At 42.4% G+C, this 18,475-nt stretch overlaps 2 protein-coding genes across 8 annotated transcripts in view; both read right to left on the bottom strand.

The window, feature by feature from the left end:
* Positions 1 to 11,196, bottom strand: part of prr12b (proline rich 12b) — a 70,698-nt gene extending 59,502 nt beyond the window's left edge. For 5 of the 6 annotated variants that reach the window (XR_013908740.1, XR_013908742.1, XM_026166200.2 and 2 more), the window contains exon 1: positions 10,783 to 11,196. Coding sequence is in view for 3 of the 6 variants with exons in the window: in XM_026166200.2 (XP_026021985.2) it covers positions 10,783 to 10,865 (83 nt within the window). In the remaining 3 variants the exon portion in view is untranslated. Of the gene's footprint in view, positions 1 to 1,512; positions 8,977 to 10,782 lie in introns of all 6 variants that reach the window. The other variant, XM_080300643.1, reaches the window with a different exon arrangement.
* A 248-nt stretch (positions 11,197 to 11,444) lies between these two features.
* prrg2 (proline rich Gla (G-carboxyglutamic acid) 2) lies at positions 11,445 to 18,152 on the bottom strand. Of its 2 annotated transcripts, none has more exons than XM_026166268.2 (7): positions 17,808 to 18,152; positions 17,629 to 17,725; positions 15,610 to 15,782; positions 15,354 to 15,384; positions 14,919 to 15,051; positions 13,392 to 13,538; positions 11,445 to 11,729 (listed from the first exon to the last, which is right to left on the bottom strand). In XM_026166268.2, the coding sequence occupies exons 1-7, from the start codon at positions 17,847 to 17,849 to the stop codon at positions 11,687 to 11,689; spliced, it is 666 nt and encodes a 221-aa protein (XP_026022053.1). In that variant the 5' UTR covers positions 17,850 to 18,152; the 3' UTR covers positions 11,445 to 11,686. The 2 variants fall into 2 exon arrangements, with proteins under 2 accessions (XP_026022053.1, XP_080156774.1); XM_080300648.1 differs by having other exon boundaries at positions 15,610 to 15,805; positions 17,808 to 17,981.
* Between the last annotated feature and the right edge of the window lie 323 nt (positions 18,153 to 18,475).

The raw sequence follows: 18,475 nt of genomic DNA, 5'->3' as shown, positions 1-18,475 counted from the left end.
GCTGCAGTGTTGTTTGACCTGAAGAATACGGAGTTTAGGACCCAGATTACTCCCAGATTTAAGAGCATCTTAGTCCGACAAATATGACAATGACAACGGCCGCTTGCATGTTCTGCAAAAAAATGTGCTTTGTTGTGTATCTGACGGACAAACACCAAACCAGTTCCACATCACTGAAGTTGCACCATTTTTACAAACCAATTCTGGTTCATTTGTTTCACTCAACAATCGGCCATGTGCGTATGAAAACAAAGGCACTGCGCATGCGCGTTTTACTCCCATTCTATCGCGATATTTCATTTTCCTATCGTTGCCTAACATTATACCGGTATTACCGTGAACGGTATAATATGGCCCAGCCCTAGTTGGAGGTACTGAACCCCACCAGTTTCATGCAGCCACTGAACCCCTCTTTAGTGAAAAATAAAATATGATTTTTTTCAAATTCAAGACATTCATGCTTTTTACTGGTGCGCAAAATGAGCCGTGCATGTCACAGCGGAGGCTCTGCCGAACCCCTGAGACCGACTCACCGAACCCCTAGGGTTCGATCAAACCCAGCTTAAGAACCACTGCTTTAGTGTCTCCCTCCTGTCCTCTTACAGTGACCTCTGTATTTTGTCATTTCGTATCTTCCAAGTCCGTCATCTCTTTCTTTGTTTACCTGTTGTCTGTGTCAAGCTTATGTTTCTTAGTCTGTCAGTGTTTCTGTTTGCTGTTTTATTTTGATAGTCTCTTGTCATGTGTGCTTTATGTTCAGTTTGCTTCCCATCTGTCGTTTTGTCTAACTCCCAGCTGACTCCACTCACGTAATCACCCTCCTGTGTATATATTATGTCAGTCTGCCTTTGTCTCCAAGAGTTTGCATTTGGATCCTCTACTTGACCACTACTGGCGAGTTCAGGCCAGAATGGCAATTATAGGACTGGTATGACACAACCTTGTCACTGATACCCGAAACAAGCTTAACTGTGGAAAGAGTTTGATGAAGTATTTATTGTTGAATTGAAGGCTAACTTAGACCTGTACTATTATAACACACTCATGCATTTGTACTTTGCACTAAATTGAACTAAGCTCTTGCCTTTATAACCTCTCACCTTTTCCCATGTGGTTATTTGCTAAAGACACTACAATCAGCCATTTCAATGTTGTCCTGTTTTTGTAAATTAAAGAATGCTCGTCACTGTAAGGTCAGGGAAGAGGTTGTCTCCAGGGTGATCTCTGTGCAGTCCAACATGAACCTGACATTGGCACACCTAGAATTTCAGGGACATGGCGGGCTTGACTTTTTCCCTGCTTCTCTAGATATGAAGTGAGAATGAACACAATGCAAAGATAATTGGCCCAGGTAATGGTATTTCTCCTGACTGTGGCAATGCACAGTTTAAACATGTAAACAAGGAGTTGCTCCTTAATATCAGCAGTACCCTTCATGGAGTATATCAGAAACTCATCGGTTCATGTTATGCTTTGGGGAAGGGTTAGGGTCAGGCAGGCTTTCTCACCTACCTTCTTTGTTTTGGTCCAGTACACTAGTTGAGAAGTAGATTATGCAAAAGATCCTAAAGACACTTGGATGGAAATTTAGTGCAGAGTTTTATTTGTCCATCTGATGCATACTATTGGCTGAACAGGGCAGGAGATGGCAGAACTACGTCTTCCAACCTGGTTTCCAGGTCTTAGATTCCCAGCCTCATCCGCACCTGTGGAGATAAAGAAATTAAATACAATAAAATAATAGTCTTGGCATATTTCCACTACCTGTGAACAGACCACAGAAGAGCAATCATAACCAAAACATCTCGTTAACAACATGCCTGCAGATTCCACTCCCAGAATCCCCAACAGCTAGAAAGCAGCTGTTACAATGCAGTAAACTGATGAAACTGATAATTCACTTCAATTCAGTTTGGGTTTGTTTGTTTTTTTCAGCTAGCGCCAAATCCCAACAGTTGCTTCAAGGCACTTTATATTGCAAGATAAAGATCCTAAAATACTACTAAGATAACATATTTACAATACTTGACAAGTGAATGTCACTGAAATATGTATGTGGATTGATTAAAATCTGTGAGTGCATGCATATTACCTAATTAACATGGAAGACTCCGAACAGGCTAGTTACAAACGTACTGCTAGATACTGCTACGTGAATTTTGTGAACAAGTTATGTAACAGATGAGTTGTTGTTTGGGCTGAGAGGCATTTAACAGTAAATTATTTAACAGTACATATAACATTACCATACACATTGAACAACCTAATATCCATGAGGCAAAAGCTTACCAGCGGATGGGTGTATCACGCAGTCATGATCCAGCTTCACAGCAGTAGCAGCCATATCGCTACCTTCACCAGGCTAAGATGACGCAGATTGACGTTTATTCGTCATTTCATATAATGACTGCTTTTCAGTGGTGGAGTAGAACTTTTTTAAGAGAAAAGGCTTGGGACAACACTGCTTTTTTGACAACTGATTGTGCAGCCACTGAAATAATCTTCTTTGCTTATTGCATTTATGTCTATTGCATAAGTGCAAATTCAGCACCTCCTGTCTTCTGATCACTTGTATCTATTTCTTCTTAACGGCTGTCCCAACCAGGAATGAATGAAAAGATAAGTAGGGCTGTTTTTGTGTACAACAAGAACAGCCTGGCATGCTGCAAAACTTTGATATTTACACGGTGCCATTTCTTCTGACCTGCAAAGAAGAAATCTACTATCTACTTATCACTACATATTAGGATGTCCTGCTGCTTGTTATGAGCAACTTCCGATAAAAAAAAAAATGTGAAAAAGGTCTATTATGTGATAATGCACTGCAGGTTATCTTACAAAATAACGTGAAAGTAATGTAATAAGTAATGTAATAAGTACACTACTTTCTCCAGTGAGAAATTCAGTAACATGCTGCATTACTTTTAGGAAAACTAACAAGTAATGTGAATGAAATTACTGTTTGTTTGTTTGTTTTAGTAAAGACCCCAATAATATTCATGACATGACAAGTATAAGTGTATTAACAGTTTAATTTGATTCTATTGTTGTACACCAAAACATTTGATTACATCAGTAAAATTCATAAAATTGCTACATTTAATCTGTATATATAATATACTTTTAAAAAAAAAGTATATTCTCGAAATATAAAATTTCTTCATTTCAAAATGTCTTCTTCAAAATACTTTTCAGGGGGCTTTTTAAATAGTTTGGTAATAACGAATTGCAAGCTTATAAGTAATTCAAGCATGGACCAGGTATTCAGAATGGCTATATGAAAGTTGTTGTACAAAGAATGTTCCCATCCCTACCTGCCCACCCATGAGGCCTACTACACAGTCAACAAATCCACACAGTGTTTATCTTTAAAAAAAATCAGAAGAACAAAAAATAATGGTAATGATAACAAAGAATAGAATAGAATAGAATAGAATAGAATAGAATAGAATAGAATAGCCCTTTAATGTGACTGTACATGTATAACAAAATTATAGGTGCTCGACACCAACGGTGCAAGAATAATATTTTTTTTAAAAAGACATCAAAAATAAATAGCCAACAAAAGCAATATATACAGTCTAGAGGAATATATACAAAACAACAGAAAGGCAAATAAGATTAAAAGGGTGAGTCAACTATTCCCGTACCTTCCAGTCTACTACGAAACATGTAGCAAACTTTTCAGCCATCAACTTGTGTGGCACAGATCGGAGATCTTACTGAAGACTTCCTTTCAGCAAAGTCTTCCCTTTCAGAAGTTCTTCAAGTAAAGTAGACAAACTATCTACACTATCTTGACAAAACGTCTGAAGTCTGAGGTTGACAGGAAGCTGGATCCTCACAGGGTGCCCCAGGAGTGAAGGGGATGCTTAGGAGGCCAGTGAAAGTGGAAGCCAGACGGGACACTGGCAACAGCAGAGATGGACCCCCTCAGAAGGCTTGGCTGGCGGGCAGTGTGAAAGAGGCCAGCACCAAAGATGGGACCCCTCAGGAGGATAGACCAGAGAGGAGAGGCTGAGGTGGAACTCATCTGATGGTCGAGCAACTGCATCATAAGAGACCCTCTGGTCCAGGACCTCTGGAGACCAGGAACTATGTCAAAGAAGACCCTCTGGAGGCTTGGCTAGGGACTGACATCAGCAGAGGTGATGGGGCACCGTGCCTTAGCTGGCAGCTGATGACGGCGACAAGGAAACAGATGATTTGGAAGGAGTGTGGTGATGATGGAGGAGGCAGAACCCCTCCAGAATCTTGGTAAATGGCCTGTCATTGAGGCGCAAATCCTTGTGCTCTGGCAGTGTTGAAACCACAGGTTCTGGCAAGGTGGGCTCTGGATACTCGGGACACTCTGAGGATGCAGGATACTCAAGATACTCAAGGGTGCTGGAGCAGGACATGCAGCCAACTCAAGCAAACGGGATACTCCAAGTACACTTGGAGGTCGCTGGAGATACCAGTTGAGGTACAGTTTTTATCGAGACCCCAACACAGAGAAACAGTGTCTGATTTCGCCAGCTCAGGAGCAGAAAACAGTTTTTAACAACAAAACTCAGAATTAACACAGACTGGCTTAGAAAATAAAGCCTGAATTTTCATGTTGGACTCAAAGATACCCAGCTCGTTTTCACAGTCACCAGGCTGTGAACACAAAACACAGCTAGTTTGGAAAAACAAAGTTCATTAACAGATTGGAAAGCTTGGATCACAGAAAACTGTTTTAATTTCAAGCTCAGTCTTAGTACTTGAATACTCTTAACAGAGGACACCAGTCATGGTACCATTGTGTGGCAGGCAGGATCTGGACCCAAATGCAGGGCTTGGAAGACAAAAGATAAACTCAAAGGCTGGCAGGGCAGCTGGTGGTGATCGGACAATCAGACACTCCCTTTATCAGGAAGTCAGTGGCACAGGAGGGAAAGCCGTCCCAGGAGTTGGATAGCAGAAAAGCTGCACCAGTAATCTCACTAAAGAAAGCTCTAAATGAAACATCTCCAACTCTGCAACACTGTGTATGTGTACGTGTCCTTGTGTCGCTGAAGTAAAACTAAACATAAGACACAGTGAACAAGAATTACCAAGATAAAAACAGGAAGACTCCACAAAGTATTACTGGACCCCAATATAATGCCATCCAGAGTAAGCAGAGACATGGTGGGGGAAAAAATGAATGGTGGCTCAGAATTAAACACATATTTTTCAAGCTTAAAATACACCAAACAATTGACAGATAACACATCTGCATAATCATTTCCAACACTCTGAAGGCCAGCGAGGACAATTTGGATGCTCTCCAGGAATACACTGACTAGTGCTTCGATGTTAAGAAGGCACAGAGTTCCTCTTTCCAAGAACGAGACACCATGTTCAGAGAAATTGCCCAGAAGACTCCCCGAAAACAACATCACCACCCGGTGAAGACATTGGCGACATCCTCTTGTCTCTGGTCGAAATTCTACACCGGGAATTGCAATTCCCTTTGAATCGTTGGAATTTAGCCACTTGCTGCTGACCAGATCTCGCTACAGGGTCAATTCTCTAAAAGTGTCACCCAGGTCAGTGAAGAAACTCAAAACATTTTTCTTCTTTTTTCTCTATGTATTATTGTAGGGTCTACCTTGTAGTCTGATTTGTCATAACTTCTCCGTTTTGTGGTAAGCTTTTCTTTGGCTGTCACTTCTTCACCCTGACCTGTCTTATTTGGCTCAGCAGAACTGAAATATATATCCTGCTGCTTTTACACAGGCACTCACATAAGCTCAGTGATTCTCTGCGCGATCAACCTCTCACATGTTTAAGCTGCAGGAGATTTCACTTGTCATGTTTGCATAGTAAGCTAACGATTAATAAGACGATGTCAGAGGAATTGGTGCGCAAATTATCATCACTCACAGATCAGTGCTGTCGCTCTCTATACACAGTTCGCACGATTGCAAAGTGAAAGCAAAAAAACAAGCGCAAATTCAAACGCGATTTCAATGTCACATATTGACAGTGGCTCATCGATGCCAATGACATAATTACCCAGCTACATTTCCGAAAGAATGCAAAAGCATTGACATATATTTTTCCTTCCTACGATAGGCCGACGGGCAGGGAAGAGATAGATTTTGGTAGCCCGACTGGAAAAATCACTAGCCCCGGGACGTCGGGCTAGCGATATTGCAAGCCCTGTATCTGATTGAGGAATCACTCATCTTTGGAAAAGAGAGTTTATTACAGAGAAATGTCTCTTTCCAAAATAAAAGCTATACTATCCGCTTCTTCTGGGCTATATTCTCAGCAGCATAAGGAGAATCCTGTGCTAACGGCTGTCTAAATGACTCGGCTAAAGTTAGTAGCATGCTTGTTGTTTTTGTCTTTGCACTAGGATGATGTCGGAGTAAATGTGCAGTCATATTCGTTGTGTTCCCACTAGTGCTGTCAGCGTAAATCTCGTTGAAATGACGTTAATGCCACAACACAGCAAATCTCCGTTAACGAGCTAACTGCGCTAACACACTAGTTCCCACCAAAGTAATTGAGCATTGCGTGGCACATCCAACATACTGTTTTACTTTAGTCCATGACGCGCTGGAACTCATGTGCAATTAATGACTTTGCAATGCACAGCCATGTCTTCACTTTAGACCTGTAGTCAAGACCGCCTAAACCAAGACCAGAGGGTATCGAGACCAAGACAGAGACAAAAAAAGTCTTTAAACTGCAGCCAGCTGCTGCTTCGTTTACGGGTGTCAGGCACATTTATGTGTTTTTGCTCTCGCACAGCCCTCCTCACCGCTGTCTACTGTCTCACTCATTCACTGAGAGGACAGACGCACGCTCCACTTGACTGTCGCGTCTCTCACCCTCTCTGTTTTTCACATAATGATATTATCCTATATCCTGGCATCTGATTGGCCACAATATGGAGGGATTGGAGCGTAGCTGAGTCACTAGGTTATTCTGTTTAGATGTTGCATATTAGATTGCCCCTCGTTTCCTTACCCCTTGTGTCCCCCCTCCGTGTATCTGTGAGTTCCCATGCCTCATTTCTCCTCCTTGTGTTTTCCCCAGCCTGCTATGTCTGTGCTCTCCCTGTGTTCTCTCTTCCCTTCCTGTCTGTGTCTCTGTGTACTTCCTGTTTTACTTTGATAGTCTCCCGTCAGTGTACGTCACGTTGTGTTTGCGCCTGCCCTGTCTCATTAAGATTATCAGTGTCACCTGTGCTCCCCATGTGCTCCCACGTCCCTCGTTATCCTTCTGTGTATTTATGTCTGTGTCTCCCTCAGTTCTGTGTCACGTCCTTCCTCAAACTGTGTGACTTTCCCTGTGTCTCTCCGAGTTAGTATTTCCCAGCTCCGTGAGCTTGCATTTGGGTCCAATTCCTTTTTTTTTTTTTCTTGCCTGTCCCGTTTGGTTCTTTTGCATCAGAATTATTGTCTAAAGGCGAAGAAAGATGCCCAACGGATTTACTTTACCAAATGGACCATCCCGGCCTTGCCGTAATGGTCTATTTGATTCACCTTTTTTTTTATTCCACTTGTTAAATACAGGACAGACTTGAGTGGGGAAAACAAAGGGGAGAAAGAAAGGGAAAGAAAAACAGCGGGGAAGAGGGATGGGGATAAAGGGCAAAAAACAAAAACCAACAAAATAAGCAGACAAAAAATGCATCTATCAATCACCTGGATCACCTGTTGAGAAAGAAAGAAGAAAAAGAGAGCAATACAATAAACAACATCACGATGATCTATGGGAATGTAACAGTAAATACTAAATATTAAACATTATTGTGCAGCACGTAAGATCAACAGAACACAGTGTGCTTTGAGGTAGGAGCCAAAAAGGGTGTAGTTTGTGGGTGTGATCACCCGTGTGTACACCTGTGAGCATGGACGCGCTTGTTTTTTGTTTTTTAAAAGGTTCCTTCATGTAATGATCTGCTAGAGGGTGTGGGGGGGGGGGCCACAGCCCCGTCCTCCAGGGCATGAAGCAGGTATGGAGGAGATCAAAACTCCAGACATCCAGAGGCCCCCAGAACACAAGAGACCAAGGAAGACCAACAGAGGGGCAGCCGCGCCACTGTCCCAGAAAGAGCTGAGGAGAGTCCCAGATGAGGGCTCACTCAGCAGCCGCGGAGCAGAAGCCAGGGGGAGTTGCAGTGACGCGCCCGTGAGCTCCGCCGGCAGCCAGCCGTGCCTGAGTGACCGAGCCCCAGGCCGAGAGGCCGGGGGCACCCCACCTCCGAAGGTGCCCGAGCGAGCCCCAGGCTCCAGGCCCCGATAAGCAGCCACCAAGGAGTGAGCCGGTGGCAGACACAGGCATTTGGGTCCAATTCCTGCCTGGACACAGCGTATCATGGCACAAATATGCATCAGCCAAAACTGTCTGCAGAGAACATAATAATGACAGTACCAGGGCCCACTAGGATGACCGTGACTCATGTGACAAACATCAAGTCATGCACAGCTCAACACAGAAAATATTCTTGAAATGACAACTTTAGAAGGAAGGCATGTTTTGGGGGAGAAGTGGAAAGTGCTGAATATAATCACAGAGCACACAGAGAAAAGTACTAAACTGAATCAATTTCAGCTTTCATTTTTCATGATGTATATTGTATTAATAATTAAATTTCATTATCTGTGTCTTTACCAGACATTTGCCACACAGGTGTAGATACTGTAGGTTCAGTGAATGCTGAAATTGCACTGATTGGAATATACTGGACATTCAAAGCTAAGATTCAGCGCACTGTGTTGGAGGCTGGGATTGGATGACTTCATCATACAGTATATACAACCTTTGATCATCGTTTATGTCCAGTTGAGAATGAATCTGTGCACTCACATATTAAATGAACTGAAATCAGTAGTGTGATCTCCAGTCTTGATATAAGGAATGAGAGACTAAGGAGCTTGGAAAGAAAAGCGTCTGGACTTCTTTGAGTTGCTTGAAGACGTTTCACCTCTCATCCGAGAAGCTTCTTCAGTTCTAAGGGTCAAATGGTGGAGAGTCCCAGATTTAAAATTCTGCTGAAAAGAGGTGAATCAGCAGAATTTTTGCTGGAAAGAGGTTTTTGCTGAAAACAGCTGAAAAAGCTGGGATTTGTGCTGAAAATAGTTTAAAAAGTTTAACTGTGAACTGAAAGAAATGTTGCCATAAGCGGGATTTGAACTCCAGCCTCCCAGTCTCAGAACGGCTGCTCATCTCACTGAGCTAAAACACAGCTCAGCCCAATACAGACTTGCGGGGTGGGTGGCTGTAACTCAGGTGGTAGAGCAGGTCAGCTACTAACTGGAAGGTTGGTGGTTCGATCCCAGGCTCCACCAATCTGCATGTCAAGTGTCCTTGGGCAATGCATCCTTTGGAGTGTGAATGTGTATGAATGTTAGAAAAAGTTCTTGGGTGAATGAATTAGTTGTATGCTCAGAGTAAAAATGTGTCTATTATGCTCTATAAGAAGCAGTCCATTTACAGACTAGTGAAGAAACATTAGTCATGAGCTCCAGTCAACAGATGTCTTATTACGTGTCTATTATGAGTGGCAGGCAAACAAGGAGGTGCTGCGTGCACCCATTTCACTCTAGTCCCAGGAGGAGACTAACACTGAGAGGAGTCAAATGCAGCATCTCGGGGGAATCAAGAATAAGTGCTTTTCAACGGAGAGTGATTTTTTTTTATTTCACTGAAGGGATTCACTGAAAAGACACTGGGAACAAGAGTTGTCTGATGTAATGTTTACACTGCGAGACACTGAAAGGCTGCTGTGTACATGTGTACGTTATTACATGAACATCTGACCAAGACTTTACTTCTGACTTCATGTCGTTACATTTAAAATATGAAGACAAATATTATACACATGATGGCATAAGAATCAGTCTTTGCCTTGTTTTTATAAATCTGTATCTAATCTATTGGAATCACAGTCATACTGCCAGACTTAATAAGAGCCGTTGCTAACAGAGAAGCGCTCTGAGACTGTTGTTGTTGCCAAGGCAACCACTAATGTGCAGCTAGGCTAACAGGAGCTTGCTAACTTTAATAAGACCGTGTTTTATACAACAGCACAGCCATATAAGGAATCAGCTGATCACTGCCTGCAGCGGAATTTCTTTGCTTTTTCTTATTTAAGATTGAAGTCACCGCCTTATTGGGCAGGTTGGTAATGTGACGGGGACAGGCTGTCTGCTCCGGAGAAATGTGCTGTCAGACACTGGGTAATGCTCAAGATGCCTAATGATAGCGGCTAATGTCAGCTTAATAGTAGCTGCCAGCCTGTGTGTTGTAGTCAAACAACCGCACTGGGTTCTATTGTTAATGAATTAGTTTCTCTTTTACAGAGAACTGGCAATAGTGCGTTAGTTTCACTGAATAAAGGCTCGTGTATCCATGACTGCGCTGTGTTTGGCACAGTGTTTCGTTTGCATACACGCTTTCATGTGTGGACTATGCCCGGTGACCGTGGCTGTCATGCTTGTGTTCGTGTGCAGCGGAGACAATGCAGTGATGAACACTGATGTACTCATACATGTGTGTGTATGTGGGGGGACTGTTTTGGTTTGTTCAATAACGAAACCGTCCTCTACCAACCCGCGGTTCACCCCTGTCCGTCTTCGCATCACTGTTAACCTTCCCCCCAATAAAATAACGGCTGGCTGTACCCGAGACTGGTGGCCGTGCAGCCGGGCTAAATACTCGGCGCAGTCAGCGCTATGCCACGGCATTGTCAGAGCCTCTTAAGCTTACCGGCAGTCAGAAAACAGCGCTCCCCATGCTTCGGCCACCGAAGCTTACCTTGCTTTGGCCGATCTCTCGTAACTCCATCCCGTCCCAGTCCCCAGATCTCCGAAGCCCGAAGCGGGATAATTCCTCTCCATGAAAGAAAGAGCTGGATGAAGATGCACAGATAGTGAGCGGGAGGGAGGGAGGGATATCTTCACTTCCAGCGCCAGATTCTGTTTATTCCTCTGCTTGACAAGCCTGTAGACTGAGTGGGGATCGGGGGCGGTGTGGGGAGCCGCGGCGGACAGGAGCACCTCCTCCCCCCTCCTCTCCCCGTATATTTAACTGTCTATTGTCTCTCGTGTTAAGCCGAACAGATGCTCCACGTCGCAGCTTTAGTAAGAGAAATTATATTCACGCTGCTCCGATAGCTGCAGCTTACTCGCTCTTTTTGCGTTTTGTTCACATGACGCCATTTTTAAGAAGAATGACTTGGCTGGCGTGATCGCCTTCTCTCTTACAAGCATGCACGCCTTCGCAGTGTGCTGTAGACCATTGTAAACACAAAACAAAAACTAAGCTTCTACAGCAGTTTTACCTTTCTATGACAAACAACACAAAGGCTGCAAACATGTCCAGAAGAACTTCCTCGTGATTCTAATTTAATCTACTACTTGCATGCTTATTTGCTGGCTTTGCAAGTCACAACAAGTTATACAATGACTGGAGGCATGTGAAATTGTTACATGATTTATTATATAAAATGCATCTTGGTTTTTCTTGAACACAAATGCACAAACACAGCACAAAAACGAAGTCTTAAGTGATCAGACTAGTGACAAATGATTAGCTACGGTCCACTTTGGGACTGTCTTTGAACTGCACTCCTAAGGAAAATATGTATATTTTAAAAAACAACCAGAAATTTTCCCCAAACCATCAGTGTCAAGGTTTCACACAGTGACCTGCAGGGCTTTCATTCATTGTCACCTGGATCAGCAGATACCGACGGCGCACCCCTGTGGTCAAAGACAGGAAGAAAAACTTTGTGAATAGCAGCATGATCAATGAACGTCCAGCTGTTTCCGTTCCTATGAAAAAAAAGGTTTTTAGAAAGACGGGGGTGCAGTTAGTTTGAAAGCAAATAAGAGAACTGAACTATTTGTGCAACATCTCTAAAGTTAGAAATATCCTGTCTCAGAGTGACGCTGAAAAACTAGTTCATGCATTTATTACTTCCAGGCTGGACGACTGTAATTCATTATTATCAGGAAGTCCTAAAAACTCCCTGAAAAGCCTTCAGCTGATCCAAAATGCTGCAGCAAGAGTCCTGACAGGGACTAGAAAGAGAGAGCAGATTTCTCCTGTTTTGGCTTCCTGTTAAATCCAGAATTCAAAATCCTGCTCCTCACATACAAGGTCTTAAATAATCAGGCCCCATCTTATCTTAATGACCTTGTAGTACCATATCACCCTATTAGAGCACTTCGCTCTCGCTCTGCAGGCCTACTTGTTGTTCCTAGAGTATTTAAAAGTAGAATGGGAGGCAGAGCCTTCAGTTTTCAGGCCCCTCTTCTGTGGAACCAGCTTCCAGTTTGGATTCAGGAGACAGACACTATCTCTACTTTCAAGATTAGGCTTCAAACTTTCCTTTTTGCTAAAGCATATAGTTAGGGCTGGACCAGGTGACCCTGAATCCTCCCTTAGTTATGCTGCAATAGACGTAGGCTGCCGGGGGATTCCCATGATGCATTGAGTTTTTCCTTTCCAGTCACCTTTCTCACTCACTATGTGTTAACAGACCTCTCTGCATTGAATCATATCTGTTATTAACCTCTGTCTCTCTTCCACAGCATGTCTTTATCCTGTCTTCCTTCTCTCACCCCAACCAATCACAGCAGATGGCCCCGCCCCTCCCTGAGCCTGGTTCTGCTGGAGGTTTCTTCCTGTTAAGAGGGAGTTTTTCCTTCCCACTGTCGCCAAAGTGCTTGCTCATAGGGGGTCATATGATTTTTGGGTTTTTCTCTATGTATTATTGTACGATCTACTGCACAATATGACTGTTGTTGTGATTTTGAGCTGTATAAATAAAATTGGATTGAATTGAATTGAATGTGTGATTGCTTTCTTCATGCCATCACACACATTTGGTATTGTTTGAAGTATCATTTCATTTTCGATGTGCACATACAACACATACCATACACTTGCAAACACCACTGCATACACCACTTTACACCACTCATATAGACTTTCTCGCATCATGATTGTCATTGATTATCATACTATAATCAGTGTAGTGCATATATGGATGGTTCCATGTTCTTCATCTTCTAGATAAGTGGACCAAAGTTATTTAGACATTGCCTGGGACACCGAGTGCCAATATCTATACAAATATTTCAAATTTGTATGCCATTTCATTTACTGCAAACATGAGTACATTTGACAGTTAAATTAAACACTCATCTGCAACCTGCTTGCTTTCCCTTCTTTGTAATTGTGTCTTTACTCAATCAGTTTCACTTGTGTTGAATTTGTTACACCTGTTTCCAATTAGTCACCTTCCCGTGTATAAATACACAACATGTGTTGTGCTTCTCTCACCAGAATGTCTTAGTACTCTTGGTAGTCAGTCTTTCCAGTGTTCCTTGTGTGTGCACGCTTTGCCTTCCACTTACCCTGAATATGGTGGTGGTGGAGCATCGTGCTGCCCACTGTGGTTCAGGGCATCGTTGTAGCTAGGCAGACCGGGTGCAGTGATCCCACCTAGGGGCACCGTCTCCGGAGCTGATGTATGCCCATCTACTGCAATTTGTACTGGAGGTCTGGAACAGCACACAGCACAACACGCCAATTTTAAACCCCTTTAGTTGCTGTATTGCTAATAAACAAACATAAAAACGTGAAAATGTTTATACACTATATTGCCAAAAGTATTTAGTCGTCTGCCTGTATTTGGTCATGTAAACTGGGCTAAAATCCCATTTCTAATCCATGGGTTTAATATGATGTCGGCCCACCGTTAGCAGCTATAACAGCTTCAACTCTTCTGGGAAGGTTTTCCAGAGAAGGTTCAGGAGGTTTCGACCATTTTTCCTGAAGCACATCTGTGAGGTCAGACACTAAGCATGTGCCCTGCCTTAGGTGCCACCTATTCCTAATCCTTATAGGTATAACTGAGTGATTTGCATAAATTAGTGCTGTTTCTTAAATTTGTAAAATCTGTGACAAATTGTATTGTTTAATTTTTTAGTCTGTTAGTGTCTTGGAGCAACTGTAACCTACATCATTTCCTTAGTGATCAATAAAGTTTTCTGATTCTGGATGGAAGATGAACAACTTTAATAAGTGACCGACGCGTTTCAGCTTGTGACCCTGATGAAGGCCACAAGCCGAAACGCGTTGGTCAATTATTAAAGTTGTTCATCTTCCCTTAAGTGTTGCTGGAGTTCCTGCTTTGTGAATTCTTTCATCCTCTCCATGCACCTTGGAAGCAGATGAAGTTGTGCCAGAAATCTTTGCTGTGATTCTGGTACAGCTGACTCTACTCACCATTAAAGCAAAAGTACTTAGGTCCAAAAAAGGAGAGTTCTAGTCCCAGTGAGCCTTGATGGGGTGACTATGGCTCAGGCGGTAGAGCAAGTCATCTAGTAATCAGAAGGTTGGTGGTTCAAGCCCTGGTTTCTCTGGTCGACACATAGCCACATATCCTTGGACAAGATACTAACCCCAAGTTGCTCTCTGATGCATCCATGCTACGACTGTGAGTTCTGTATTTTTCTGTCATTTAAAGTTTTTTGACTTGCTTCAATTTTTAGTGAGCCATACCTGGGTTTTGTTCTTTCATTTTTTAAGGTGACAGTGGTTTGTCCATCTCTTTTGGTTTAATTACTAATAAAAATATTAATGAACTTTAATAAACAATTCTGCCCTCATGTCTCCTTTTTTCAACCCGGACACTTTGTGTTACTTTCCCACATCCCCTGGACCTTTAAGGGAAAAATAACAATAAAGAATTATAAATTTGCACAAACTCTGGATTAAGATTAAGGGATTAATATTGTCTTCTTGTCTACTTTGTATTTTTTTTAATGGTCTACTGGTTTTTAAAAGACTTTACTGGGAAATGTTACTGGTGTCGGTTAGGGTGTCACTTTGTTCCACATTTCTCTGTTACCAGATGATCCACATCGGAGCAAACGTACCGGCCAGACCTCCGTGCACCCTTTTTCTTGGCTTTGTAGCAGTACACTCCCAGCACCGTGGCAATTACAGCAGACACTAGTACAGCCAGGATCCCTGCCACCAGACCTGACACGTCCAGTCTGTTTGCACTACCTTCAAAGACAAACATCATCACCCCACTCAAAAAATGTTTCTTCAATAGTTCTCCTGTTACTCAGTCAGACAATCTGTAGCCAATCACTACAGCAATGACTTCAGTCGTGATACTGTTGGAGGTTTGAAGACGTAGATAAAACAGCAAAATTAGAAAATATACAAAATATACAATCGACAAAAAATAGCAATATGGAAAAAAGAAAGTGTCATCCCAACTACTACAAAAAATACATTCGTCATTAGTATGCACATTTGAACAATGAAATGAAAAGGTTAGCATAGTGATGCTAAAGTATTACCTTGATTGGTGTACGTTTTCCAAAATTTTTCCTAGAAATGGAAGCAAATGAAGATTAAATGAAGAGGTCACCTTGAATAAGTTAAGTCAAATTGCTCAAATACTAAGAGAAAAGGTTTTGTATTTTAAATATTAAAATAAAAAAAAAACATGTATATTTAGGTGATAAACGTGTAAATAATTGTTAAATTAAACTGATAGTTTTTCATTCTAAGACTCCAGATTAAAAACAGGTTCTACAGTCAAAGAAGAGTCACCGTCTTCGCAGTGTCCTCAAAAATCTCTCTGGCTTCCTCGTAGTTGCAAATCTCTTCCATGCACTCCCTCTCCACATCACCAGGCACAACCAGCTCAAAGTCCCAGCTGTTATAGAGCAGTGAACGGGACAGGAAGGATGCAGCTTCTGTCTCATCCACCAACACTGGATCTCCTACAGGGTGTAGTTCACTGTCACTGATAATCAAAAACATAACTCATACGGACATCAAAAGTCAAACTCTCTAGTCTGTTGTCTAAGCTCCAGATTTCCCGTAGTATCTCTGACCCCTCTTTTTATGGTTCATGTGGCGAGGGATGCATTCTCAAATGTACTCAGGGAGCTTCAGCCATCAGACCCCACCAAACACTCCTCAGACAGTGGGATACTGGGGTTTTCTGTGATTCTGTTTAAAATCACAAAGCTGGTTTTGACTGCTCCATCGCTGGATGAGTAACTTGGCAAAAAGTCCTTGTTGCTTTCGAGCTCAGATGTCCATTTCTGCTCTTCGTTAGTTTTTGTATTCCTGTGCGTGCTTAGTCTAGTAATGGTGATTCAAATTGTAATCCTTAAAAACTCTTGTGCTCTCCACAAACAAAGCTTTGACTTCAGTAAACAAGTACTTATAAGTGCATTTCCGGAGCTCCCAAATTCACATCTCTGATAATCGGTTCCAACACATTTACAGTGAAGCGGCATTTCCTTGCACACACATATGTAAATGTTAAAAAAAATAGCCGTCAACAACAACATTGTGTTATGATTTCACACAAAATCACAAAAAACAAACTGTGAAAGCTGAGAGTGTCTGGTGGCTGAAACTGGACAAAACTGGATTATTTACATTTGAATGCTAATTTTCTGTGGAGGTCCATCATGGACCTGCTTTAATGCCAACGGGAGATTTTCAGTGTGGTAGCAGTCTCCCTATCAACTTCTAAAAATGTATATTATGAATTATAATTGTAATTATTGTTATTAATAATAACGTTGTTGTTGCTGAGTATTTCTGACACTTCTGATCTAATGAAGGTATAATTCACACACACGCTCACCAAAATTAGACCACAGAAGATTAGAAAATGCTGCCTGCTGTGATAAGTCTTGATTTCTGCTGCAACATTCAGATGGTAGCGTGGTATTAAGGTATCTGTGAAAGATCCTTTCAGGATTCTGCTTCCTGTGGTGCTCGGTGCTGTGGGACTGTTAGTTCCAGCTGACCAACGTTTAGTTTCACGCACAGCCTACCTGGAGATTCATGCTGACAACCACAGTCACTCCAGAGGAGCATCTTGGCGATGTGGGGGAATGAGACATTTGTATTGTGTATATGTGGATGAACAACTGTGTGATGCTAATGTTTCCAGTACTTTTTTCAATCTGTACCACAAACAATCCAAGTGAGCTGTGCAGGCCCAGCGTACTAGAAAGATCAACCTAACGTGGGTCATACACAGAGGTAGGATGGAGCATTAGGACTGGTTGCCTTTCTCCTCCTCATGGCGCCCTGCTCATCACCACTGTGTTTATGTGCTTAAAGAGAAATCACTTCCTTGTAATGAAAACTGATTCTGAAGTACAACTTCACCAGCTCATCTACACAAAGCAGAATGTATATACACCATATATATATATGTTTGTAGATGGTATAGCAGCCGTGGCCGTTTGTCTTGAAACAGCTGTAATCTACACATTTCAAAATTTTGACTTTATTCTCACAACAATGTTTTGTTTTGCTTTTTTCTTAATGGCACCCTAATACTCCTTCATAGGAAAGCCAGTGGTGCTATATAGAATTTGTTTTTATTGTTATTTATTCTAAATCCTGCTACCAAGGAGCTGCTTCTAATTTCACTTAACATCTGATGTTTAATGGCAATAAACTACTCAGATTCACAGAAGAGCAGTTTCGTTTTCCTCTAGTCGTGCTGTTGTTGCAAGGCACGTTTGTGTAACTGAAGCATTACCACAAATTATAAAGCAAATTTTTATGAAGTGACAGGAGACAGGTGTGGGTTACCTGGTTGGTGTCTGTACGTGACGGAGCAGTGGGCCATCTGCACGAGGGACAGTCCGTTCATCCACAGCAACAATAACGCGGCTGTCGAAGCACAAAGCTACACAGAAAAAGTGCAAGAGCACCTGTGAAAACACTTGTAGTTAGAAGCCCGAGTATGAAGATGCTCCTCCAACACTGACCTGTCCAACACAGCTGCTCCATTTGGCTCCAGTTTGTTCCATCTGTCAAAGCTTTCTTGAAGAAAAACAAACGTATTTCTCTTGGTTTCACCAAAAACAGAGCTAATAGTTACTCCACTTCATTGCGCACTTTATTGCGCTGAGACGATCAGGAAACAATAAACCTGTCGGACAGCATTGCACCTGAAGGGAGGAACCTCCACAAACTGGTTTCACTGTTTACTCACAATATGCTGTCTATGTCAACATGTCCAATACACAAGCAACACACGTCTGCCTTGTAACTATAGAAGCGAGTGTAGAAACAGCCTTTAACCTGCCGTGCCAAGCTAGGGTATCCCCCCATCCCCTGCGTCGGGAGCGCGCACAGGGCAGGGAGCGCGGATCCACACGAAGTGTGAAGTTTTACTGAAACAGTGAAACACTAGTGTCGGTACGTCACGGCAGGAAATGATACATTTATTGTTTTCATGTGGATCATTTCAACAAACCGAGGACGGACGTCTGCGTGGACTCTCAGCGAGTAAACCCCCGTGTTCGTCTATAGAAACGCGTCTTGTTTGTCCATATTTTACATATGTGATCATCACTTAAGTTGTTAACCAACAACATGCAGCTCCAGTCATCGCTTGTAACATCAGCTCCAAAACGCCACGGCAAAAACCACA

Source organism: Astatotilapia calliptera, chromosome 4 (assembly GCF_964374335.1).
Source record: "Astatotilapia calliptera chromosome 4, fAstCal68.1, whole genome shotgun sequence".
Lineage (NCBI taxonomy): Eukaryota > Metazoa > Chordata > Actinopteri > Cichliformes > Cichlidae > Astatotilapia > Astatotilapia calliptera.
This window is presented reverse-complemented; position numbering and strand designations above follow the sequence as displayed.

Coding starts and splice junctions, on each gene's coding strand:
- prrg2 (XM_080300648.1), bottom strand. CDS start 17,829: ATGGAGCAGCTGTGTTGGACAG. Junction 15,385..15,609: donor TTGAGGACACTGCGAAGACG/GTGACTCTTCTT, acceptor TTCCATTTCTAG/GAAAAATTTTGGAAAACGTA. Junction 11,730..13,391: donor CCACCACCACCATATTCAGG/GTAAGTGGAAGG, acceptor CTTTGACCACAG/GGGTGCGCCGTCGGTATCTG.